Source organism: Zonotrichia leucophrys, chromosome 13, assembly GCF_028769735.1.
Source record: "Zonotrichia leucophrys gambelii isolate GWCS_2022_RI chromosome 13, RI_Zleu_2.0, whole genome shotgun sequence".
NCBI classification, from domain to species: Eukaryota; Metazoa; Chordata; class Aves; order Passeriformes; family Passerellidae; genus Zonotrichia; species Zonotrichia leucophrys.
In genome coordinates this window covers 16,867,520-16,894,244 of record NC_088183.1, presented here as the reverse complement: position 1 = coordinate 16,894,244, position 26,725 = coordinate 16,867,520, and the positions used below count along the sequence as shown (strand labels likewise).

General features: G+C 42.8%; 1 protein-coding gene across 8 annotated transcripts; it reads left to right on the top strand.

The window, feature by feature from the left end:
* The first annotated feature begins 199 nt into the window (after positions 1 to 199).
* On the top strand, positions 200 to 26,725 carry MATR3 (matrin 3). Of its 8 annotated transcripts, none has more exons than XM_064725254.1 (16): positions 381 to 504; positions 8,192 to 9,274; positions 13,514 to 13,575; positions 14,107 to 14,148; positions 14,393 to 14,496; positions 14,781 to 14,831; positions 15,738 to 15,790; positions 16,253 to 16,378; positions 17,118 to 17,243; positions 17,440 to 17,610; positions 18,829 to 18,960; positions 20,113 to 20,156; positions 20,620 to 21,010; positions 23,115 to 23,508; positions 24,090 to 24,211; positions 25,656 to 26,725. In XM_064725254.1, exons 2-16 carry the CDS (start codon positions 8,384 to 8,386, stop codon positions 25,704 to 25,706), a joined length of 2,760 nt encoding a protein of 919 aa, XP_064581324.1. In that variant the 5' UTR covers positions 381 to 504; positions 8,192 to 8,383; the 3' UTR covers positions 25,707 to 26,725. The 8 variants fall into 8 exon arrangements, with proteins under 8 accessions (XP_064581331.1, XP_064581328.1, XP_064581330.1 ...); XM_064725255.1 differs by lacking the exon at positions 381 to 504 and adding an exon at positions 553 to 672; XM_064725253.1 differs by lacking the exon at positions 381 to 504 and adding an exon at positions 553 to 861.

Genomic DNA, 26,725 nt, shown 5'->3' with positions numbered 1-26,725 from the left:
AAGGTGGCAATGTTGGATCAGAGGAACAGCACAGCCTTGCACATCGGCTGCAGGGCCTTTTTACCAGAACCTTCTAACGGCCTCACAGCCAGCGAGAGGCCAGAGTTTGGAATATTTCAGCGATGGTGAGACCTGCGTGGTGCTGAGGAGAGCGGCCTGGGGCTGGGCGGGGCCAGCTGCCCGTGAGCGTGCCCTGGGACACAGAGAACAGCGTGGGGACCAGAGGATACTGTGGATATCCCGGACAGCCTGGATTCCCCGGACGCCTCGGATACCCCGGGCACAGCCCGCGGCGGCGGTGCCGGCGGCGGCGCTCCCCGGAAGCGGCTGAGGGGAGCCGCGAACCCGGGGCCCCCGGCCCCGCGCTCCTCCCGGGGGGCGTGGCCGCCACCCCGCCCCGCCCCCCGCGCCTTCCCATGTTACCCCGCGGGAGCGCGGACAATGAGCGGGGCGCGGGCGGCGGGCTGGCGGCGCGCGGTGCAGAGGCGCTCTCGCGAGAGCACGGTGAGCGGCCCCCACCTCTCGCGAGAGCCCTACCGGCTGCGCCTCCTCCCCGTCCCCATCCCACACCCCACATCCCTCACGGCGGGCGGGGCGGGCGGTCCCGGCCAGCGGCGGGAGCGGCGCGGACTCACAGGCGATACCGGAGCCGAGCGGGGCGGCCGCCGCCGGGCACGTGAGCAGGCGGGCAGCGGGCGGGCGTGCTCTCGCGAGCGCGGCGAGGCGCGCGCGGGGCTCGCGCAGCCGCCTCAGTCCCTCTCTCCCTCCCTCAGTCCCGCCGTCCGTCCGTCCCCTTTCCCCCGCCGCCGGCGCCGCACCGAGCGGGAGGCGCCGCCGCGTTGCGTCCCCGCCGGCCCGCAGGTAGGAGCGGCGCCGCGCCCCCGGCCCGCCGCCATCTCGGGGGGTCGTGCGGCGGCCGCCCCGCCGTGAGGGGTGGGGGGCGAGGCGGGAGCTCGCGGCGGGGGGGGCGCGGGCCGGCGCGCGGCGGTCACGCGCAGGCCCGGCCCGGCCGGTGCCGCGGCCCCCGGGGCGCCCCCGCCCGCCGCCAGCCGGAACTGCGGCCGCGCCGGGCCCGAACAAAGCCCCGACCCCCCCGCCGCCGCCCCCCGGGCCCGGGAACTGCGGCTCCCGCTCGGGCCCTCGGCCCTGCAGCCGTGACCCGGCCCCGCTGCCCGGAGCTCTGCCCTGCTCCCTGCCCGCTCCAGCCGCGGCCTCGCTGCCGGCCCTGTTCCTCCCTCCTTCCTTAACCTCTAAGGGCCGTTAGAGCCTAAAACCGCTGGTTTTGATGTCCATCTGGCCTTAAGAATTAATGAATTGAGTAACAAGAATCCTGTCAGTGCAGGCAGCCGTTTGACCCCTCTTTCTACTCAGTTTCACTTTCATATAATTCAGGCTGTGCTTACAAATCAAGCTGCGGGGGTGTTTTTTTTTCTTCCTGTGGTGGATTGATAACGTTCCGTTTCTTTAATGTACACACTCTGCTTCCAGAGTCAGAGTAATGAGATATAAAGTTCAACCTATTCTGAAAACATCCAGAAGTTGAAAAGAACTTTTTGGGAGCCTGAAAAACTGCTTTGTTAAATGATAAATGAGGCATTTACGCTGTTGAAAGAAAGCTGAACCATCCCTCAGATTCCAAATGTGTGGCTGTTTTTCTTTCCACGATGCAGACCTTTGGGAAAAAAGTATCTAATAGTGGTTCAAATCGCTGAACGATCTTTATTCTTTTTACTCAGCCTTAAATTCTTCAGGTTTTTTGAACTGTAGGTGGTCCTGATTTCCTGGAGTCAGATAAGTAGGGAGCAGCTCTGGTCAGAAATGTGAGTTTCTTAAAGCAGTCTGTGTAGTTTTCATGGGGAGAGGAAAAGGGTGCGTTTTCAGGAGCTTCTTTACAAAGAATCTATTGATCCAGTGATGTAATCTTCTCATATTTGAAACGTTAATATTTCCAGTTTTCAATGTGTTAGAATGGTAAATTATTTTGATAACATGTAGTGGAACATACTAAGGTTTTTATTGTATTCCCAAGAAATTAGTGAACTTCTGTCTTGAATTTTAGCAAAAAAACTTCCCAAAACGATTCATGACTGAATTCTGAGTGAGGATACTGGCACTCAGACCTTGGATGTGTTTGTGAAGTGATAAGCCAGTGTTTGTACTTCTGCATTGTGCACTTGGTGTTACATACATCCTGGAACTAAATGATGGGGAAAGAACCCCAGAGAGATTCCTAAATGTGTCCTTAAAATGTGGATATCCATGTTCCTAAAGATAAAAACTGAAAATCAGTTCAAGAGGGGGAAGAGGAGTCAGTGTTTGGGGCTCCAGACTGAAGTTTCATATAGCCATATATTCATATTTTTTTATATTATAACCATTGGTGTACTCAGGAATAAACTGCACTTAAATGAAAACACTCATGAATTGGGTGGGAAATTAGGAAAAGCTGTGTGCTGCCCTTTGCTGTGATTGCCCATGTCTCTGCTGAGAGATTTGAATACAAAGGTATTTTATAATGTAATACTCAACAGGCTTCTGGGTGGCTCTACAAAGCTGGGGGAGAAGCTGCTGCAAGCAGAGCTGCAATGAAATTATTTCCATTCAGTTTGTTCATTTGTGAGGTTTTTTCAATGCTGCTTCCTTTCTTCATCAGCTCTCTGAGTCAACAAGTCTTGAAAACAAAAGCAAATACTTCATAATATTTCTGAACTCACTTAGTTTGTGAGTGTTTAAGTACCATATTGTGCAGTCATAATTTCAACAAAAGGGGTTTTATTTTGAGCACTGAACCAGTGAAACAGTTCTTTGATTTTTTATTTTTCTCTGCAGCTTCTTGCAACTTCAAGCAGGATTTCAGCTGGGAAAGACCAGGATTTTATCCCAGCCCTGGAAATGCCTCAAGGCAGATAGAAATTCAGACACAGTACTGTTCTATGTGAGGTTTTTCCTTTTTTTTTCCCCTTTTCTTTTTAATTTTTTTAATGGTAAAAGTTGCTCTGTGGTTTGTTCTGGGGTTGGTGTCAGAATTTTGGTGTCTGAGGGGCTGTTGGTCCCTGCAGCTGCTGGGAATGCAGGATTGTGTCCTTGTTGTGCATGGGCACAGTTGTGTTGTTGGAGTTTCCCAGTAAAATCCCACAGCATTCCACAGAGCCCCTGCTTTTGGCAGAGCCCCTCTGTTGGTGGCTCCATGGAGCTTTTTGGGGCTTTAGGGGCCTGTGTGCATCTTCTTACTGGAGAGTGGGGGCTCTGAAGGTGTCCCTGGCATTGAAAGCAGCAGAAAGGAATGGCTGCAAGCCACAGAGGTGTTTGTGCTGTGGTCACCACAGTGACAACACTTACCTGTTGTTTCTAGGTGTGAACTTCTTTCCCTTTCAAAAAATAAGTGGGTTTTGCTTTCTTTCTCTTGTTCTTGAGTCTTCTTTTTTCTACTTCTGTTTATGTAAAGGAATAAATGCACTTTTAAAATGCACCTCTTACACAAGAGGCCTGGTTGAATTTATTAAATTATATAATGAGCAGAAATAGGAAAGCAACCTCTTTTATGTTTCTTTTTGCATTCAGATGTTGAAAACTGTAAGTTCTTTTAAGATTCTTGGTTGCTGAACCAGTCATTTGAATTCCCCATTTGTAAATGTGCCTGTTCAGATGTCACACTTCCCTGTTCTGAAGCAATCCTCTGTTACAGTCACTTCAACTCTCAGATTATTTTGTGTTCCTCTGATCAGGAAGTCCCTGGGATGAAGACAAACATAATCCCAAGAAGTGAAACTCCTCCAGTTGTTGTGCCTGAAGCAGAGTGGTTAATCTGTGCCCACAAAAAGCGTGAGTCCTGTGTGCCAGGTGCTGCTGAAGTGTCATGAAGGGCATGACCTTTGAGGTGGCTTGAACAAGATGAGTGCTTTTCTTGCCTGTGGAACAGCTGTATTAAATAAATAACCACTCTGAGTATTGGCAGCTGAAATGAGCAGGAATCTGCATTTCTCTGAGGCAGCTGGGCTATTCCCCCTTTGCCTTTGGACAATGCAGTGGCCTTTGCTGTATTGTCCAAAAGTTAATCCCTTGGATTTGAGATCCATTGTACTTGGTCATTCAGCAACTAGACAACATCTGCTTCCAATTTCCTTGCAAGTTCTTGGTTTTGCTGCCATTAATTCTCAGAGCAGCATGGGGGGCTATGTGTCCAAATTCCAGATCTCTTCCCTCAATAGCCCTTTTTGCCCTGATGTGCTGGAGCCAGTTTTGCCAGGGAGCAGAAGAATTGTCCCATGGCAGAAGGGATTGCCACACAGAGTATGATGTGTAAGAGAGGAGGAAGAAAACCTATAGATGTTTATAAAGAGCAGACTTCCAAAAACTTCTGTGGTACTTTTTTCCCAAGGGTGTATGGTCTGCAAAAGCATTGTGTTGTTAAAAAAATGAGGGTGTGCTTTTCAGCTTGTGGATGATTTCAGGTTTTTACCATAAAATTTATTTGGTTTTTTACCTGAATTTATTTGTTCTAATTCAATGTGTTTTGAAGTGAAAGTGAAGCTGACTAGAAAGTGAAAACAGTTACTTGTCATTTTTAACACTTTTTTTGTAAATAGTGGAAGAGGAATGGGTAAAAAAAGAATTCTTCTAAGAGCAAGATTACCATTAAAATTACAGTAACTCTGTGTAAGTTAAAACCCCCTGAGAGTGGCAAAAGGAATAGGGAGCTGGGGACTTATTTTCAGCCTACTTGTGTTCCTGAGGTTATTGTGTTCAGCATGATCAATATATTCCAAAAATTCACTGAATTAAACTGTTGTCAGGTCAAACTTAATATTGGAGCAAGAGTTCATAAGCTTTATTGAAAAGATATATTCAGATTTACACTAAGAGAAAAACCTTCTATAGTATTTAAAAATCAGCCTCATTTTGGGCTCTGTTTGATAACAGTGTACTCTGTAGGATTCAAATTCCTTATTTTTGTTGTCTGCCTTTATAGAACACTCTTTTGCAACTTGTAGATACAAATTGTTTTCATTGTCTGGAAATCTAATAACATTTTGACTTTCAACTTATTTCAAGTTTGCTTGATAATATATATTTTCAAATCTTAATATGGCCAAATTTCTCCCCAGAGATCTTTAAAAAAGGTGTTACCTGCAAGGCTGTCTGTTGCCAGTTAGCTGAAATTTCATGGAGAACAAGTAGCATAACACTTGGAGCTAACTCGTGCTTGGCTCTCAGGCAGCTCTGCTCAGTCCTGCCCATCTTGTTGCTGTGACTCAGTTGATGGCACCCTCTCTGAAAAGCTGGCCCTGCTCCATGGGAACCTGTCCCCAGCAGATACTGGTGTGGAATCAGCAGCACAGCAAGTGCTGCCTTAGGATCATGTTAAACCTGACCCTGTGGAAGTTAAACATCCTTGGAGTGAGGGTAGAGCTCTCCCCCACCTCTTTGTTGTTTTAAAGGATGGGCTTGGTTAGGAGTGGGGTGCAGCAGCTGTTGCAAGATGATGGTGTGATAAATAGTGGTTTTTGGAGGATATTCCAACTGGTTAATTTAAGTACTCAAATACCTAATTGGATGTAGGGCATTTCCTGACTAGCCCCAATTGCCAACTTGTGCTGTGTCTTCATCATACACTTGTCTTACTGTCCCACTTCATGCTTTTCCATAAGATTGTCCCTCTCTGTGTCTTTGTCTTGGTTATTCTGCCATCTTTGCTGTTTTTATTTTCCCTCTGCCCCTTCCCTGGGTGTTTGCAGCTGCAGGAGCTGGCTGTGGTTCTGTGAAGCTCTGCAGTGGGGTCTCAGTGTGGCACCAATGGGCTTTGCACCCTGCTGATCTCTGCAGCAGCACACAATGAGCTGCTGCTTGACAGCTGGGACAGGAGGATTAGGGAGCATTTGTTCAAATAAAGGGTGTTTGTCAAAAGTGGAGAACTTTCCTGATTTGGTGGAAACTTGAATAATGTTGGTCCTTGCACTAACAGCAGGACACAGTGAGCCTGTCCTGACCACAGGGATATCTGTGGGATTGCTGCTGGCTCAGGCTCAGAGGGCCCTCTGGAATACCTGATTTTATGAAGAACCCAGTAAGTTCAGCTTCAAACCCTTCTGAAAGAGGGTGAATGAACTAGGAAGAAATTCAGGCATAAAAATTGAATGAGTAAGGATTAGCTTGTAAAATTGTCATAAAAGTACTTCAAAGAATACTGAATGAATGTAAGATAAAGGCATGCTACTCAGGTGAATATTAGAGTTCCTCTCTGTTTGAACTCAGCAGAGTTTTGATTTTTACAATGTAGTTCTTCAGTGCTTTGTGTTCAGGTGTCCTGCAGTGGGGCCCCCTTCTCTGGGACATCTCCCTCAGAATTCACCTGGTGTGCTCCCCCTGTGTTCTTGTGTTACTGTTTGCCTCTGAAGCTTTCTGCAGTGTTTTTCTGTCTTCTGCCTCAGAACTTTCAAACTTCTTTTCATACCCATGTTTCTCAATCTCTTATTCTTAACAAATGTCACACAGTTAAGCTTCCTTTTAATGACTCCAGCATATTTGAATCTTAAAAATGTAGCTGAAATGAGTTTAAATACATTGATAACAGAGTATGTAGCAAATTGTATAAAGGAGTTAGTTTGCAAAGATGGAGTTGTATGAGTTATGTGTGTTTTGTGTATTTTTAGGGATATGCATAAAACTATGCATAGTTTTGTGACATGCTGCTACTGAGAAAAAAACCCCAAGTGCTTTTCAGCTTTGTGCCCTGTTGGAACAGGCTGTGTGTTGAGCAGGCAGTGGGGCTGGAGACCTCTAACCTTGACCTTTTTCCTTCTCTTTCCAGTACAAGAGCCATTGCCTCCTGCAGAGCTGGTCTCTTCAAGGAAAAGTCCTTGCTTTCATTTTGTCCTTTCCATTCCTCCCCAAACTACCTGTTCTCTTGGGAGCTGGCTTCATTTACAGCTGTGCAGCCTGTGCCTGTTCCTTTTGCCAGTGACTGTGTTTGATGTGCTCCTGGGTGCCACTGCTGGAGAGGCAGAGCTGCTCTGCCCACACTGCAGTGTCAGGGACCCAAGAGCAGATTATTCCTGCTGGAATATTTTCACATGTGTTGAATTGCTTTGAACTTTGTGTATCTGTTCCAAGGCTGGAGGAGGATGGGGTGAAGTATTACAGTTACTTCTGCTCTGCCCTAAAAGAACATTTTATGAGATGCATTCATTGCAGCATGCTGTGGATATTAATAGATTGTTGAGTTAGAACTTTGTGTAAATGCAGTTGAGCCTAATGTTGGAGTGCTGGGTTAGTGTTCAGTGGGACACCAGAGTCACCTCTCTCTTGGGAGCAGTGCTTGAGGATCTTTAACTCCCACAGGTGGGCACGGTGTCAGTGCCAGCCCCAGTGCTGCTGGGATGTGGTGCCATCTCCTGACTCACTGGGCTCTCTTCCTGCAGGAGCAGGGTTTTCCTTGGGGCTCCCATCCCTGCACTAAGCCTGACCTTGCTTGGTTTGAGGGCTGAGAGTACAGGCTGGTGTGTCACAGCTGCCGTGTAACAGAGTAAAGAATCCCTTCAGAAATGCTGTTAGCAGTGTAACTGCAATTGGAACAAGAGGTCTTGTTTACTTCCTGCAAAATGTAAAACTTGTTTTTCTTGTTCACATCTGTCTTCACATCAGTAATTGGAATTTTACTGCGTAAAGACTGAATATTATGTTTGGTCTTATTTACAGATCTTATAGCAGAAACTTTTTGCCCAAACTTCAGTTACTTTTAACTTCCTTTCGTCCTGTTCTGTGGTGCTAGAGGTTTCATTTTCAAATATGTGTTATATGCCAAAATCATCTTGGATTCTATGGGCCTAAGTTTTTTGTGTTCTTCTCACAGACACAGTACAGTAATGTAGGGTAAGAATAAAGCCATTAACCAGAGATCAAGGCTTACATGTCAGTAAACTTTATAGATGCTTTCAGACATCGCAAACTTCTGAAATTCACTTTTCTTCAGTGTGAAAGTAGCTTTTTGTGGAAGAGTAGTATGTATAGGAAACACTACTGTATTTTTATCTGCAATAATATATGTAGGTTCTGGGTACCTCTTGAATCTGTTATGTGATAAAAGCCTTGTAAGATTGAGATCTTTAATGTTTTTTAGCTCAACATGATGCATAAGTTTAAAACTGCATCTGTTTAAAGGGATTTATGACTAAAACTGCTTGTTTTTCTACAGAATTGTCTGGTGTTTCTCAGCTTGAAGAAGATCTGCAGTCATTATTGATCCTCTTTCTTGGCGTTACCGTTTTTGAAGTGAAGTTTGCCTAGCTTTCTAGTGTGAGCTCTCTTTGCAGCCATCTTAAAAAAAAAAAAAAACTAAACCAAAAGAATTTTTTGATCCATAAAGTAGACAAGCTCTAGTTCTACAATGTCCAAGTCATTCCAGCAGTCATCTCTGAGTAGGGATTCACAAGGTCATGGGCGTGACCTCTCTGCAGGAATAGGCCTTCTTGCTGCTGCTACCCAGTCTTTAAATATGCCAGCATCTCTTGGAAGGATGAACCAGGGTACTGCACGCCTTGCTAGCTTAATGAATCTTGGAATGAGTTCTTCATTGAACCAACAAGGATCTCATAGTGCACTGTCTTCTGGTAGTACCTCTTCCCATAATTTGCAGTCTATATTTAACATTGGAAGTAGAGGTCCGCTCCCTTTGTCTTCTCAGCACCGTGGAGATGCAGACCAGGCCACAAACATTTTGGCCAGCTTTGGTCTGTCTGCTAGAGACTTAGATGAACTGAGTCGCTATCCAGAGGACAAGATCACTCCTGAAAACTTGCCTCAGATCCTTCTACAACTTAAAAGGAGGAGAGCTGAAGAAGGTTATGGTAGAGATGGCAGATCATCCACACGGGAACCACCATACAGAGTACCTAGGGATGATTGGGAAGAAAAAAGGCATTTTAGAAGAGATAGCTTTGATGATCGTGGTCCTAGTCTCAACCCAGTGGTTGACTATGACCATGGAAGTCGTTCTCAAGAATCTGGTTATTATGACAGAATGGATTATGAAGATGACAGATTGAGAGATGGAGAAAGGTGTAGGGATGAATCTTTTTATGGTGAGACTTCGCATAACTATCATAAATTTGACAGTGAGTATGACAGAATGGGTCGTGGTCCTGGTCCCGAGAGATCTCTCTTTGAGAAAAAGAGAGGTGCTCCTCCAAATAGCAATATTGAAGACTTCCATGGATTCTTACCGAAGGGTTATCCCCATCTGTGCTCTATATGTGATATGCCAGTTCATTCTAATAAGGTGAGTTATGCACCAGATACTTCTATTTTCCTTTACGTTGTAGTATCTGTTCTGTTTTTACCTATTTCTTTAATTATTTCTATGGCCTGGTTGCTTTTGAAATGATCTGAAAGTTGGTTTGAGAGTGAAAAAGGCACTTGGTTTATTTGCAAGGTAATTGTTGACAAACATTGTAAACCAGGGCTTTACATTAATGTATTTTATTTGCCCAGATTGCTTAACTTCAAGTCAAACAGCTATCATCTACTGGGATATCTTGTTTATATTTTACATCTACATGTTCTCTTAACCACAAACATCTGGCATTCAAGCAGTTTTGGGGTGGGTTTTGGTATTTTTTTGTTGGTTTGGGGTTTTTTTGCAGTGTATCTACTGTGCCATTCCGGAAGCTAGTTTCAGCTCTCCTCCACATCTGTCTTGATTGCTGATTTATATGTAGTTAAGATGCATTCTTGCACAGTTCTGCTTTTTCCCTGTCCAGAGGGAAAGAGTTAATGTAGAGCCCTGGAACTTATTTGCAAAAGTAAAAACCACGTTTTAGATTAGCTCATTCTTGCCTTTTTAATTTCACTTTAACACTCTATCTCATACTATGGCTGAAATTTGTCGTCATTTTTCTCCTTTTTTCACAACTTTCTTAGAACACTTCAGACTCACTTTTTATTGTCACATGTTGCATCTATCCCTGTAGACTCTCCCAGCAATCAGTCTGCTGTTGCAGTATCCTGCTCTGTGTTCCTGGTAGTGTTCTTTACTTGGCTCCCAGTAGGGTGGATCTTCGGCTGTGTTCGGTGATGCTGGAATTCCCTCTTAGTTATCCACGCCTAGTGCAGCTCTGCAAAGGGAGCAGGTGCTCAACGTGATTCAGATGGTGTTTTCAGAGCCTTCTCACTTTCACCTTTTCCAATGTACTCATCTTGCTGAGTTCCAGTGTACTAGGCAATTTAATTGGCTAATTGGCTAATACAGTGCCCCTCTTGTCACAATTAGTGGCTAATTAGCTTGAAGGCCTTCAATTGAAAACATAATACATGCTGTTACTGTAAAATTGATACAATGTGGAATTGCTGTTACTAACCATTTCTTTACAGTTACCTCTCAAAAAGTGCTGTTCTGTACATCTGATCTTTTTGAAACACAAGAATTATTCTTTCCCTGCAAGGAAAGGATCAAACCAGTTCTAGAGCACACGCTGTATGGCTCCACCTGATCTGACAGTTTATGAACTTGTGTTGCTTTAATTACTTTTGATACAAAATACAGTAATCCAGGTTTCTTGTCTCCTGTATTTGACGTTTATTTTCACTAAAGTTTTAAGTGTTAACAGTTTAGCTGCCATGCTCAGTTCTGTAAAAGGCCTTCATTTGGTTAGATTGAAAACATTAACTTCTGAGGCCCTTGAAGATGGCAACCAGTAATCCTGTAAGTAGGGCTCTTTTTAGCTCTTTATTTTAAAGGCTCATGACTCTTAGTGTGCTTTGGAGTGCAGATCTAATGAAAGGATATCCTCATGGAAATACCTTTCCAGGTATGAGAAATACCAAATTCTTTTAACAGCATAACCTAAGTGGCTGACCTCTTCTGTAACATGTAAAAGTTTTTTTTCTTTTTAGGAATATACTCTGACTTTAAAACTGCTAGTACACAATGAAATACTTGTGGTTGGATCATCTGGTTCTTATGACCCAAGTCGAGGCTTTATTTCTGATTTCAGAAATCATGTCACCACAAGAATTTTCTTTCTCTCCTTCTTTCCTCTGCTTTGCATACCCAACCATTGCACAATTCCTTATTTTGTGTCTCTCACAAAATCAAATCAAGTGAAACATAACTTAAAGCAATCTGATTTGAACCAAAATGTATGGAAAGCAGAAAGGGAATGCTTTTCATAGCTGGGACTATGTAAATTTATTACTGTAGTAACAAAATATCATTTTCCTCACCTCCAAATAAAAATATCAGTGATTTTTAAAAGTGTTTGATCAAGCTATATGTGTTTTAAATGCAAGCAAGGTGTTAAACATCCTTAGTGTAACTTAAATTGGCAGAGTAGCCTTCTAGTGGGTTTTTTTAATTTTAGTGATGTTCTTAATTGCTTCTTTAATTTGATGTGTGTATATTTTAAGACTGAGTTTCTTTTCTGTCTGTGAAGTAAATCGTGCCCCAGTTCTTCAGGCATTTTGTCAATCCTGATCCCTTTATCAGGGAATGAGGTGTCAGATGTGGAGGTTTTGTTTTCCTGCCAGAGACAAAGGCTGATGCAACCTGAGCAGGTGAATTTGGAGGTGAAGTGCTTGAACCTGGTACATCTCAGAGGGGAACCTGCCTGTGGCCCTGGGAGAGGGCTGGCTCAAATTAGGTGCTCGAGTGTGGCCTCATTTCTGAGGAACACAGTGTCCTCTGGCTTGCATCAAAGCCAAAGGGGAATCTGGGTTTTCAGGAACTCAGTTCAGGTTTTCTCTCACTCAGCTTGGGGCTTTTGTGTTAATGAGTTCCTGTAAATACAAATAATCTGGTGCCCCAAAACTCTGGGGAGGGGATGCTTCCAAATGGGTGCAGGCAGCAAAGGGAATCCAGATTAAGAATTGTGTAATAAAAAGTTAATGTAGATGAGCTGCCATTGTTCCCTGGGGGAGAAGAGAAATCTGAAGTTGCAATCACATCCCCCTTTTTTGCCAATTGGAAAGCATTTTAATAGAATTAAATCTCCCAAACTTTGCTTGTGGTTTGCAGATAACTTCTACATCAGTTTTGTGTTGAGACAGATTTAAAGCATGTTATGTCTGGTGGAGCCAGCCCCTGAATTTAGAGGGGTTTGGGGTTTAAAGGACTATTTTCTAAAGTGTAATGCAATTTGGTAGCAGATACTGAACTGAAGAAACTTTGTATTGAATGGTTTATAGATTTTTTTTGTTGGGTATTTTTCATCCTAATTGCCAGCCTATTTATAGTTGCAGAGCCTACATCTTGTGCAGTAACAAGAAAAATTGGTGCTCTCGTTTTACATCTTGCTAAAAGGGATGACTTCATCATGTCAGGAGCATCATGGAGTAATGTTGTAGTACTTTATGAGAGACTTTAAATCCAGATTTTTCTCCTTTGTAGGAAGTGCAGGATAGGCATTTAACATATGGAAACACTACAGTGAGCCTTGGGAATGTTTCATTGTATCCAGGACTGCTGTGGTGTGGCAGAGACCAAAAATCTGGAAAGATCAGGGATTAGGCAAAAATCCTTTGTGGGTGCTGAGCAGGAGCAGACATTTAAGAAGAGCCACATAAAGCAGTTGCCAGTGCACTTTGTGTTCATAGTTGAAAATGTGGCTGATAAGAAAAAAGCTTCAGTTGGAGAAAACCTTCAGCCCCAAGGTTCTTGAATAACTCTCCCCCCTGTTTATCTCTGCTGGTCCTTTTCTTCCCTGAGGAGCAGCAGAGTGAAGGTCAGGCTGTGCCTCCCAGATGTGCAGCAGGGAGACTCCAGAGCTTCTGTTGCTTCACAAATGTGAATAAAGCACAGATTTGTGCTCTTGCTTGTGAGGGTATAAAGATACAGAGCTCAGGCACTGAAATAAGTAACTCCCTTTGTAGTTAAAATGGTCTGCAGAGAAAAAGCAGAAATCCCTCATTCCTTTCTAGTGCTTAAACCAGAACCAGGAGGAGTTTTACCTGGATGATATGGTTCAATTTCATTACTTCTCCTTTGTACCATCTTGGTTTAGATCTGCTTTTTTCCTTTATTATTCCCCTTGAGTGGTCATATATCTTATATTTCACCTATATATTTGTAGTTTGTCCTAGCTATGCACTTAGGTTTCTTTTAGTCTTTCCTTTCTGAATTCCGTGCAATTTCTTGGCCTCTTTATGGTTCTAAAAATTGGAGTCTTACTTCATATTAATCTGTAGAAGTCTGAGGAATGAAGCAGAGTAGAGGAAATTCTGCAATGCCTGAAGAGATACAAACAGCCTTGAGTTCCAAAGGCTGCCATGGCCCTCTGGAGTTTTCCAGGGAGTTTTGCACTCTGAGGCAGGAGCAGCCCCGTTCCCATCAGCCACCCTTTGAGCCAGGTTAGCAGAGAAGAGGTAGGTGCAGTGTCAGTGTCTCCTCAAAGCACCAGCACAGATTCCATTCTGTGCATCTGCCAAACTGCAGCTTAGCAGAGCAGACACTGCTGGAGGCCATGCCTTTGTGGGAAGGGCTGCCCTGTGTGGCTGCTAATTGTGCCTTGTTTACTTTGTGCAGGAGTGGAACCATCACATCAATGGAGCGACTCACAGCCGCCGCTGTCAGCTGCTGCTCGAAATGTATGAACTGGAAGTACAGTAACTGGGGAGGAGGGCTCAGCCTGCCATTCCTGGCTGTCCTGTGCACAGCCAGCAGCTGCACTGGATGATCCTTGTGGGTCCTTTCCAGCTCACAGTGTTCCCTGATTATAAATAACTGTTGCACAAAGCAAGTTTCGAAAACTTACTGTGCCTTCTAGGGGATAAAAGCAACTTGGAGCATCTTCAGGACAAAACAAATCTTGGTTCATAGCTTTGGAATCCTACTACTCCGAAGCTGGAGTTTAGCAGTTGAGAATCTGTTGTAACTGTAGTTGTTGATACCACTTGTACATTTTTTTTGTAAAACCAGCAGATATGCAAACAGAGTAGGGAGTTTGTCCTGAAGAGCAGCATTTCTGTCAGGGCTGCTCATGGCTCTGGCAGTGGGCCTGGAGCGTTGCCTGTGCTGCAGCTGTCGTACATACACCTCCAGGTATTGCTGCTTGTGTTACACAGCTACAGGAGATGGCATGTTTCTTACATTTTTCTTTTAATTTTGTTTCTTTTAAGATACCCAGAATGGAATCCTGACAGTGATTCAGGACATGGAATGTAAGTAGTAATTAATTTTGAAGTATTTCTAATTGAATCAGAGAGAGTTCCTAACATTTTATGTGAAACAACACATTTCCTTTGGTTCAAATGGATTCTTCCCTTTGTCCATCTGAAGGGCAGCAGTAAAAATAGCCTGAGTTGTGTGCATAGAAGCTCTGCAGAAATTAGGGTGTTTTGTGAATGAAAGCTTCACAGTTCCTTGGTTTAAAATGACAGTGTGTTTACTCCTTTTTTATTTTAGGGGTGATCCCTTTATGTTGCAGCAATCTACAAACCCTGCACCGGGAATTTTGGGGCCACCACCACCTCCATTCCACCTTGGAGGACCTCCTGTTGGGCCCAGAGGTAACCTCAGCAGGCACCTGCCTTCACCAGGCTTCATTTCAGGGCTTTTGTGGGTTTTTTTTAACTCTTGTTTTAATTTGTCACTGGTGTTCTCAAACAGTAAAGGAAAATTTTTCTTTTTCTCAGCACTAGAGCTAAAATACTTTGGCTGTGGTGGGATTAAAGACTGGTTCTGAGTTCCCACACTTCACCTTTTTGCCAGCTGCCACCTCCCTATGGCTGGTGATTTTTAACTGAGATTAATCTACATGTGTTGAGCGCTTGGATTTTTTTTTCCTATGTAGGAGATTTTTCTATCTGTCTTCTGAGTAGCTTCATGTTGGTGCAGTGGTCTGGTAAGAATTCAGTGTCCTAAGTGTTTTTTCCCCCTATTTTCAAGTGAACATGAGAAATAAATTGGAATGGAAGTGAGAAGTGGGAAGATGGATGATGCAAACCTCTTCCTCTCAGGAAAGGAGCTTAAGAATCAGATTCTTGCCTGATGCTCTTACTTCCTACCTTTAGATAGTTCAAATAACTAAAAGAGCAAAACTAATTAATTTAGCTGAATATCCTGACAGACTACAAATATTTTACATGTTCACTTACAAATATTACACTTTTTTTACACAATTTTGCACAATTTTTTACAAATATTACACATTACTATGTTTACTTACAAATATTACACTTTTTAGATTATAGATGCATTCATACTTTATTACATTAAAATAACATAATTAATTTTTCAGAATACCTCAGATTTAACTGTAAGCCAAACTATTTGAACGGGAGTTTTGTTTGTGTTTGGGTTTTTGGATTTTTTAAATGCATATTGTGATTGAATTGGTGATGTTTTAGAACCTAACTCCTCAATTGTATAAAGAGTGTCTTAGAGATAAAGAAATCTCACATCCCTTGTGTACAGAGAAGTTTTCCTCTGGCAAATCTTACTTAAACAGGAGATTTTTTTTTTTTTTCCAATGGGCTGTAGTTACTCTCTGCTGTTCCTGAACAGCAATAAATGCAGCTCTTTCTCTAATGTAAGAGTGAAGAGAAGGAGCAGGAATCAGGACCTCAAGTTACAAGAGCTGTGAAATAAATAAAAAGCCTTTTTAGAATGCAATGAAATAATTAGTTTTTAGAACTCAATCTCACTCTGGTATTACAAGTGACATATCTTTTAAGAACTCGTGATGGGACATGTTAATCCCAGTCTTACAGGTTGAACTAAGCTTGTTCATTCATTTAATTTCTTAAAGGAGCTGGAAATGGAAATATGGCAGGACCCAGACACATGCAGAAGGGCAGAGTGGTTAGTATTGAAATTATTTCTTTTTTTTAACTCAGATTTTTCTTGTACAATTTTTCTGTGTTTGCTTAAAGTGTGGATTTTGTTTAATTAGTTGATTGTCTTTAGAAGTGAGATTTTAAAATTTGTGTGGAAGTACTGAAACTTTTGCATGAGATTGGGAGTTTGTTGTGTTGAGTACTCTACAAAATATTTATTCCAAAAGTGTACAGAACTTCTTTAGAGGTTCTCTTCATGATGAAGCTGTGGGAAATGAACTTAAGGAAAGGCAGCTTTGGCATGGCAGGCATCTTGCTCTGGAAATCCATAGAAATTCTGTGCCTTTTCTGGATGCATCTTTTGGTCACTAGTGAAGATAGAGAAAAATAGTTTTTAGAAACTTCAACAGTTACACCAGTAGAGCAGAGCCTTGACAGAATTTAGGTTTGCTGGTACTCAGGATTTCTCATCCTTTGTGTTCAACAGGAAACAAGCAGAGTTGTGCACATCATGGATTTCCAGAGGGGAAAGAACCTGAGATATCAGCTGCTGCAGCTCGTTGAACCCTTTGGGATAATCACAAATCACCTGATTCTAAACAAAATCAATGAGGTGAGCTTGGGTCCCAGGGCTGGCTGCTGTGTCTGCTGGGCTTCCTGTCACTGCCTGAGCTCTGGTTTTGGGAAAGGAATTGCTCAGCCACCCACTGAGATGGCACATCTGTCATCAGGGGCATGTGGGAAAGGAAAGGAAAGGGAAAGGAAGGGAAGGGAAAGGAAAGGAAAGGGAAGGGAAAGGGAAAGGAAGGGAAAGGGAAAGGAAGGAAAGGGAAAGGGAAAGGAAGGGAAAGGGAAAGGGAAGGGAAAGGGAAGGGAAAGGGAAAGGAAAGGAAAGGAAAGGAAAGGAGTGTTTCCAGAAATGCTCATTTCTGCATTTTCACTTGTATATTGGAAAATCCTCCTGGTTGGTTGTTCATTGCTTTCTCAACAGCACCACATTCTGCTCTTGTTTGAAAACTCTCTGAAAACTTACTTGATCTTAGTTTGTATTATGGAGTGTGTCTTATTTTGAAGTGTGAAAAAAAGCAATCCTGTAGAAGTGGAAAAAGCAGGAAGCAATTGAATGTTTTGAATCCAAATCTAGGTGGAATGTGAACAAACAAAATAGTTCTGTTTGTGCACCTAAATAAAGTGTCTGCCAAGTTCTGCAGGTCAGTTCACGTTGTAACCAAAGAGCAGTTTTCATTTCTGATGCAGTTATTTTTAAAAGGAAGCATGGAAGAGCTTGAAAATTTGAAACAAAATTAGATTCCTGAAAGAGCAGCACTTAATTTGATTTTGTATGATTTCAGGCATTTATTGAAATGTCAACCACTGAAGATGCCCAGGCTGCAGTGGAATATTATTCAACAACACCTGCCCTGGTGTTTGGTAAACCAGTCAGAGTCCACTTGTCACAGAAATACAAGAGAATAAAGGTAAAACACTTCTGCTTTTTTGAACATTGCCTTATTTTAATTTGGGGCAGCCAGTGTTATGAGGCTGCTGCATTTTAGTTATTCCTAATTTCTGTACTTTTCAGTGCATCACATTAATCAAAGAACAGTCACTATATTTTTTTATATGGGTCTTAAAAAAACCCTTTCCCTTTTAATCTTTCCCTTTTCATCTTAGAAACCTGAGGGTAAGCCTGACCAAAAGACTGAGCCCCCAAAACCAGAGCTGGGCCGTGTGATCCACCTGAGCAATCTGCCCCACTCGGGCTACTCCGACAACGCCGTGCTCAAGCTGGCTGAGCCCTACGGGAAGATCAAGAACTACATCCTCATGAGAATGAAAAGCCAGGTGAAGCAGGGCAGGCCTTGAAGGGGGCTTAACTGGGGAGAAATTACACCTTCAGCTGGGCCTGTATGGACTTGGTGCTCTGGCATAGGTTTGGAAATGACCCAGGGTCAGGGGTTTGCTTTGGAGCTTCCTGTGAGATGTCTCTGGGATATGAGCTGCTTTAAAAACAGAACAAATGTATTTCAGCATGGAGGGTTAATTACTGGATTATGCAGATTCCTGCATGGAACCTTGTTTTGTTAGGGCTGAAAAACCCATGGGATTGTTTCCTTAGGGCTGAAAAAACCATTACTTATGAAACATAAATATATTCCACTGCTACATGTTTCTTTTATTCACCCGTTATTTTTCATTCTTTAAACAAAAGCAGTCCTACTGTGCTTTTCTAGCTTGGAAGAGAAAGATTTGAAGACAGACCAATTGCATGTGTGTAGTGAAATGCTTTGGATGTGCATGGCCAAGGTTTCTATAAATATACAGGAGTTTAAACTATTTAGCTCTAATTTTTTTTAAGCTTTACTGTCCCAGTTCATTGCTCTCTTGAGTAAAAAAGAAAGTTCTACTGCTCTTACAAAGAGATGGGTGCCTGAATCCCCTAATGCCACACTGGAGAAGTGAAAAATTACTAAACTATTGTGTGACCCCTAGGAAGTCCTCCCTGACCTTATTTCACTGGAAAAACAAAATCCCTTTGCTGTCTGAGTTGGCTGCTGAAACAGCTTTCAGTTTTTTGGCAAGGATACTCCAACCCAGATGTGTTTGTTTAAAGCTCATTCAGCAGCCTCATGAGATCTCCCAAAGCTGGAGGAGCAGCAGTTGCTGCCTTTCTGTTTCAGCCTTCTCTCAAAAACCAAAAATAAAATACTGAGGTAGTCTCACAGCTCCCCTGAAATTCCCTGGTACATAAGCACTAAATAAGAGTTTTGTTGTCCTGATACATTTTTATTTAAATAATATTTTGCTTTATGGTGACTTTTTTGGAGGATTATTTGAATGCTTGTTTAATTTCAGTACTGACTCTGGGACAGATGTTCTGAATGGAAAAGCTGGGGTTTGTAGAGCACTTGGGTAAATGTTAGTGTTTGGTGAGGATGGATGTAGTTGAACCTCATCATTTTGTTTCAGTATTTGGAAATGCTGTGTTTTAAGTTAAATCACTGCCTGGAAAAGTGTTGTGTGTTTCAGAGTCCTTTTTAATGTGTGTTTTAATCTTTTCAGGCCTTCATTGAGATGGAGACCAGAGAAGATGCTTTGGCCATGGTTGAGCATTGTGCCAACAAAGCCCTTTGGTTCCAAGGCAGATGTGTCAAAGTGGATTTATCTGAAAAGTACAAGAAACTGGTGTTAAGAGTAAGGATTTTTTTTAATTGTAGCTGAACATGTAAAGGGAAGTAGATGACAGCCATTGCTTATTGAAAATTCAGTGTTGCATGTAAAATTGAACAGTTGGCTGTGATATTTTCTGGCTCCTCAAGTGCAGTTACTAGTGTGGTGTTATGAGACAAGTTAAAGGATATTCCTTTCAGAATAAACCCAGTTGCTATAATACAGATTTTAGAGTAAATTGTGTAGATTTTAATTAAAATCACTCAATTTAGAGCATTCTCTAATGTGGGATCCTTTTCTTCATTGAAAATGAAGAAGGTTTGTGAAAACTTCCAATGTATTAGAACTGCACCTCTGCCTGTGCAGCTGATATAAAGGAGGGAAAGGTTGACATAAGGAGTTTTTAGCATAACACTAGGGTAATATTCATGCAATTATAGATGGTTCTTCATCAGACTGGGACAGTAGGTAGAAAACTGAGAGGAGGTCAGCTGGTCAGAGCATGGTGCTGATAATGCCAAGGCTGTGAGTTCAACCCTTTTGGGCTGGATTTGATGATCCTTATGGATCCCTTTTAATCCAGAATATTCTGTGATAATAATAAAGTCCTGTGATAATGAAAGTAGGAGAAATCTGAACTGTCAGGCTGTCTCCTAGAAACATCAGCTTTGTTGTGGAGCTTGAAGAAATCTCACTGATGTACACAGTAGTGCAGCACAATGAGCACTTAGTGGCAATTGGAATAGATTTCCTTGTTACTGCCTATAAGTGACATTTCCTGTTCAGTAATTCATAACACAGTTGAAGTGATGGGAGTCTGCTAAAGGTTTTCACTAATGATGGAGAAAAGTACAGCTTAGGACTGATCTGTGCCACTGCCTGCACTACAGCTGTTGGTTCATAAACCAACCAAGAATTGTATGTGAGTTTTCTGGAGCAGGATATTCCATTTGTTTTGTATTGAATAATTACTGTGAATAAAGGCAGGGGATTTCTAGGTTGGTCAGATCCTGTCTGACATGAAATAAATGTTTACTGATCAGTTGGTGGGTGGCATGGACAGAGCTCCTGGGGGTTCATGTAGCTGCAAGCACTTGGCTGGATTGGATTAATGCTGCAGCAGTTGTGTAAGTCATAGTCTGCTGTGACTCACAGATTTTTTAAATTTCATTTTAGATTCCAAACAAAGGAGTTGAACTGCTGAAGAAGGATAAAACCAGGTAATTTCCTATTGTTAAAGCATGATGTTGTTTAAAGGAAATATGGAAATACCTTATACAGAGTATAGAAACAATACAAAAGAGGCAAGCTTTGAGATCAAATGACTGGAGGTTGTGCCCAGAGATTAACTTTCAAATATGCTACCCACCCTCTTCCTCTCATGCTGGAGATTTCACAGCCTCTTCAGGCTCCTCAGGAAATCCTTTGCAGTCCCTAATTAGCCTTGCCTTCCTGCAATTTAAACCCACAAGCAGTTGTCCTGTCTTGTAAGGATAATTTCTCCTTGGAGCAGCCTTTTGTATGTTTGAAGAATGATGTCCTTCAGGGTTTCCCTCAGCTTTCCATTTTCTGAACTGAAACACAATAGTTTCCAGGCTTGTCTAAAGAAATATGATCTTTTTCTTTAGTGATTTCTGGGCTCTCTCCAGGTTTACAAGCAGCATTGTTCTTTGTTCTTTACAGAAAGAGAACATATTCCCCAGACAGCAAAGATTCTCCCAGTGATAAGAAGTCCAAAACAGAACCTGCTCAGAAACCTGAAAGTGGCAATACAGAAGAAAAAGCAAAAGAGGAGAAACAGGAGGATGCTGCTGAGCCTTCAGGTGCCAAAAGTGGGGAACAGACAGAGCAGGATGAGCCCAGTTTACTCCTGGAGTCTGAAGATGAGCTGCTGGTGGATGAGGAGGAGGCAGCAGCGCTGTTAGAAAGTGGCAGCTCAGCAGGAGAGGACGCAGATGTTGCCAATTTAGGTGATGTGGCTGCTGAGGAAAAAAAGGACACGCCTGATGATGCGAGTGTAAAAACTGAGGGCAATGCTGCAGCCACTCCAGCAGCCAAGAAAAAGCTTAAAAAGGTAACTGACCCAGTGAGCTGCTGAGTGGGGGAAGCCCAGTCTAACTTAGGTAGCACACCATGTACATTCTGGTGCAGACCTTCCTCTGTGGGCCTTTAAAACACCTGTCTGGAGAGGAATGGGTGTTAAAGCCCTGTGAAGAAAAGGGAAGATCTCACTGGGTGTAACTTGCACATGGATTCAGTTATAGATCCCTGATTCTGTTTTGACAGAAGCTTTAATTTTGGGACTTCTACCCTTGTTGCTTGCTGGGGATTTGCTTGCATTTTGCCCTTTTTTTTGATTAATACTTAGCCAGGAGCTGTGTTCTCCCAAGCAGTTTCTCAGCAAACTGCCTGTAGTACCCATGAGCCAGAAATTGTGTTCAAAAATAGTGGAAGGGGGGCTTGAGGATAATCTGGGCTTGGACAGAATTGGATGTACAGCTACACCTTAAACTGAGGGGCAGGTAGGGCCCCTTTCCCACTGGAGAAATACAAGAAATGTGTTCAAGGTGTTTCCAGTCACAAACTACTTGCTGTGAATTCCCTTTTTCTCACCACATCATCCCACACTTTTCTGGTTTTTATGTCCTGCCTGCTTTGTTAATCATACTCAGTTCTGTGGAGTAGTGTGACTTGGAATGTTGTTTTGCCAGAAAGGCATGTTCCTGATTAGTGAATGAGATGTGCATGGATCTGAGTTTTGGGGGATCCTTGTCAGGAACCTGGTTAATGGTGCTGAGATGGAATACTGGCCATGCAAATGGCATTTCCCAGTTTTCTTAGTGTTCCCTGTTGGTATGTGGGCATTGGCTGTGACAAACTGCTTCAGAGCCAAACTTCATTCTTTGAAACCCACATTGACAAAGCTGATGCTGCCTCAGTCCTGCTCTCAGTTGCTGTTAAGTATGTGGAGTAGTGATATCTCCATATCAGCAGGAGCATTTCCAAAATTCCAAATTTTGACAGTCCCTCTTCTAATGAAACCTGGATTTTCAGAGGCTTTCACAGTTTGGATGGTTAGTGGCTTTGGGTTGGGTTTTGTTTGTGTTTTAGTGGTTGTTATAATGTGGATGATGAACTTTCATATCATTAGTGGAGGCAATAGTTCTTGTAAGGTTTTGCCTTCTGTTCAGGCCATGAATTCAAGGATCTTACGAGATTCTCAGAAACAAAATTTGTGCACTCCAAAATTACTTTCACTTAAGGTACTCATGTTACAAGAACTTTCATCTTGAGAATTTAAGTGGTTTTGGCTCTGTTGAAATTTTGTTGCCGTGGTGAAACAGTGGCCACTCCAGATGCAAAAACAAAACTCATTGCGAAAGGGAACCCTTGATTCTGGGGGCAGTGGGGTACGAAAAGAGCTGGTTAACCTTGAGTGACAGTGTGAGTGAGCCAGGCAGCTCCCACAGGAGCAGTTTGGAGGGTGTGTGCGCGGGGGCGGCCACGGCCCTGGATCCGGCTATCTGGTGAGGGGCGAAGGCCAGGGCCCCTGCGCATCCAAAGCCAGCCCCCCTCGGCGTCTTGGCCTCGGGCTGAGCTGGGGGATAGCTCGGAGCAGCGCGGTGAGAGACGAATTAGGAGGCGACCACTTGCTGGGGGTAAAACTGTCGGTTTATTACAGAAGGACCAACAAGGAGGGGAAACACCCAGCAAATGGCCCCAAAAAGGGGGCAGGAAGGGTTTTAAGGGAAAAGGGGGGAAGAAGGCAGGGAAACCCGGCTACCAATAGAAATACATATTTGGAGGTATGAAACATAACTGATATACTAAAGTAACCAACTGTTATAAATCATAGGAGGGGCTCCGGGGCTACAGCCAACCATAACTCCCAGAGAAAAGAAAATTCTCGAAACCTGGGAGGAGAAAAGGGGTGATTGACGGAGCCCAAGGAGGAGGCACTTTCACTTTATAAGAGACACCAGGGGAGGAGCAGTTTCATTTCCATAGCAACCTTACTGACAGGGTCCTGGGAAAGGAAGAAACCATTTAATACAGAAAATGGGGGGAGCAAACTAACAAACTTAAGAACACACCACAGCAGGTGTGTTTGTGCTGTGCAGCTCAGGGGGCTGAGGGCAGCCCTCAGGCTGAGCTGACACGGCCCCTTGTCCCCGCAGCGCTACGTGGGCGGCTTCCCCCGCAGCATGGAGGGCTTCGTCACCCTGGACGAGGTGGGCGACGAGGAGGACTCCGACCACCAGAAACTGCGCAAGTCCGGCCTGGCAGCCAAGGCCGCGGCCAAGGGCGAGGACAGCCTGGCAGAGATCAAGGTGGACAAGATTGAGGAGCCAGAGCAGGAGAGTGAAACGTTAGAGAACGGAACGAAAAGCGAAGAGAACGCCAAGGCTGAAAGCGTTGAAGGTTCTGATGCTACCACAGCACAGGATGCTGAGAAAAGCACCCAGGAAAGCACAGACCCCCAGGGCGAGCAGGAAACAAAGAGTGTTCTGGAGAAACCTCTTGTCCCAGATGAGTTTAGGATTGGGCCGTACCAGCCAAACATTCCTGTTGGTAAGGCTGCTTCCGTTTCTTTTCCAAAATGTCTCTGTGCATCGCAGTAGCATTTCTCATTTCATCTGACTTTTATTTTTGGCGATACATTGCCCCATAGCCTTTCATTTTAGGGCTTTCCCCTCCTCCCCCTTCTTCATTCTTGCCCTAAACCCAGTATTTTCTTCCTTTTTTCCTTCTTTTCTTAGTTTTCATAACCCCTTCCTTAGGCAGAAATTGACAGAGGTATCTTTTAGCAACACAAATTCAATTGCTAGCACAAAGCACAACAGTGGTAATAGTTCAGAGTCATATTAAATACTCCAAAACTGATCACAAAACGTTGTGGCTTCTTGAAGGACCTAATAAAATGAACCCTTAATCCAAAAGGTTGATTTTTAAATTAAAAAAAAAAAACTGCACATATTTAGTTACTACTAGGCCCCTCCTTGAGTAAACTAAAACAGAGACTTTTAAAGATAAAGCAGCTTTTAATGTAAAGTGAATTATGGTTTTAAGATTTAGCTGAAATGACATATGACATTAAAAGAAATGATGTAGAGTAGATCTCTTAGTTTATTTTGTGGTGTTTACTCCTCTAGGTGTGAATTATGTGGTACCCAAAACAGGGTTTTATTGCAAATTGTGTTCCCTGTTCTACACAAATGAAGATGTTGCAAAAAAGACCCATTGCAGCAGCCTTCCTCATTATCAAAAGTTGAAGGTAAGGCAAAAACTTGTTCATTTTAAATGGCTTGATTCTTTCTGGGGAATAGAGCTCAACGAGACCGGACTGACAATAAAAATACCTTTGAGGCAGTGGAAATTGGCTTTCTCACTTTTAACTCTAGACAGACCTCTCCAAAACATCATCTTGTGAAAACAGAATGCAGAATACACAGTTTAAAGAGTGGCTCCAGCATTTTTTTTTATCTTGTAAATTTGGATTAAAGAGGGAATTCCAATTGGAATAAGGCCAGGCCTAGAAGTAGTGATGCAGAGTAAATACAGATGGCCCAGATCCCTTCCAGTTGTCCCTTTGAGAGTGTTTTCAACCAGTCAACAAAGCTTAAAAAAGGAAAAACCTTTGCAACTTCTGATTTTGTGAGCACTTTTTCCATATTCTAACTGGATGAGGTATCACATGATTGCATGGCATGAGTGACAATGCTGCTGCTGTAACCTCATACTGGGAGCTGCAAACATGACCTCCAGGAAAGGGCAATCCCAGAGGAATTCTGATAGTCCTGCAGTGTCACATGAATGCATTGCAGGGCAGTTGATCCCTGAGCTGAAAGCAAACCCCAGGGGCTCCACAGAGGAGGAGAATGTGGCACCTCATAATTCAAACATTTGCCTTCTTGCAGTAACAGGGAACCCCCAAATAAACAAAGGGCCCAGGAAGGCAGATGGCACAAAAATTGTCACCAAATACTGTGAAGGAGTAGATCAGAAAATCAATTCCCATGCAGGATCTTGTAGGAAGAAAATTCACCTCATCCATCACCATAGTGTTTTTTTTCTTTTTTCTTTTTTTTTTTTTTCCATTGAGGTACCTGCTTATGGGACATTAAGGCCTTGATGTAAAAAGGGAAGGGGGAAAATGCTAATTTGTGAGCTTTATGACTTGAATGAAACACGATTTGCTTTGCTTTTTCCATGGCAGAAATGGTCAGTGAGCTGCTTGTGGGTGATTGTGTGACTGTGGTGGGGTTTGGAATTGGGGAGGGAAGGGGGAATGCAGCTTCTGTTTCATAGTGGCACTTGCTTGGAGAGCTGGGAGAATGAAATAGGTGAATTGATGTTGTTGCCTAATGTCACCAAAGTGGTACCAAATTCCTCAGACTTCCAAATTAACCCTTCTTCAGGGAAGGGAGCTATTGAGCTGTTGTGTCCCTGCCTCTCTAGAGGGCAGATTGCACCCAGGTAAGTGGCTCAGTCATGTCACAAGTCCATGACAAAAAGGGAAGGAATTCCCTTGGCTTGCCAAGGAGAGCTCCACTCCAGGGTGGGGAGAAGTGCCAGCTTTGTTGGTTGTGACCTTTGCAATTGCAATTGATGCTCACAGATTTTAAACTTGGAAATTGGGTTTATGTTTCTGTTCTTTATGTTGTGCCTGTGAGAAACTCTTTAAATATATCCCCAATATAACTGCTTTCTTTCAACAGAAAATTCTGGATAAAATGGCAGAAGACTTCAGGCAAAAGAAAGAAGGTTAAAAAAAAAAAAAGAAGGATGTAAGGAAAACATGGCTTTGTTTTTAATGTTAATCTTTTTTAAAAGCAGTACAAGTAGTAGATGGAGATACTGTATTCTTTTTTGTTTTAGTGAGATACAGTAGGCATTATAGGTCTGTTCATGTGTTAAATGTTGTAGCAAAAAGCATATGCAGTTAAGTTAATGACAACAGTTTGTTCTTAATGTGAGAATGGCAACAACTTTTCATTTGACACTTCAAGCTATTACAGAAAAAGAAATCTTGCACCCTTGTGGAAAGCTCATCTATGAGAAGAAAACTGCGTTTAAATGAAACTTACTACTTTCAAGCTTCAGAAATTGTCTTTCAATTCCATTCTGAATAAAAAATGAAAAGTAATACTGTATTTTTATTTTATCTAGAACATTCCGTATTTTGGTCTGAGCCTAGCAGCTGTTTAATTTTGAGTGTAAGGCTGTCATTGCATTTCACTTTGGAAAAGTCGTTAAATGTAAGTTGCATTTTTAAATGTTGAATTGCAGTTTCTTTTAGTGTCACTGCTGTTATCTATAGCAAATAGAAAAATTAGTGATTAGTCAGCTTTACAACTTTGTGATTTTTTTTTTCCTAAGCTCTTGCTAGACTTTCCTATTCAGCTATTCCGTGTATTTTTAGTGAGAAGTAAATGCCCATTCTCTGACCAGTATTATTTCCTCGAGCTCTTCCTGCTTTTACTTGAATCTCGTCGCTGTCGTACATCTCTGGTATATCAAAAGCAGCATTGGAGTCCTAAAAGGGACAGAGGTATCTTTATATTCTTCACATGGAAGTTTTCATACCTGCATTTTAACACCATTTTTTTTGTTAAAACCTGGTTTTGTCAAGACTCTTTAGAACTGTGCATTTAATGTACCTGCACATGTGAGATGTGAACAGGAATTTGCATGTGTAACCTGTGTTTATCTGTAGTTTTTGTTATTTACTGCTTATTTGTGACTTCAGGTTACTAAAGTGATTCCCAATAAACAAAGCTAGACCACA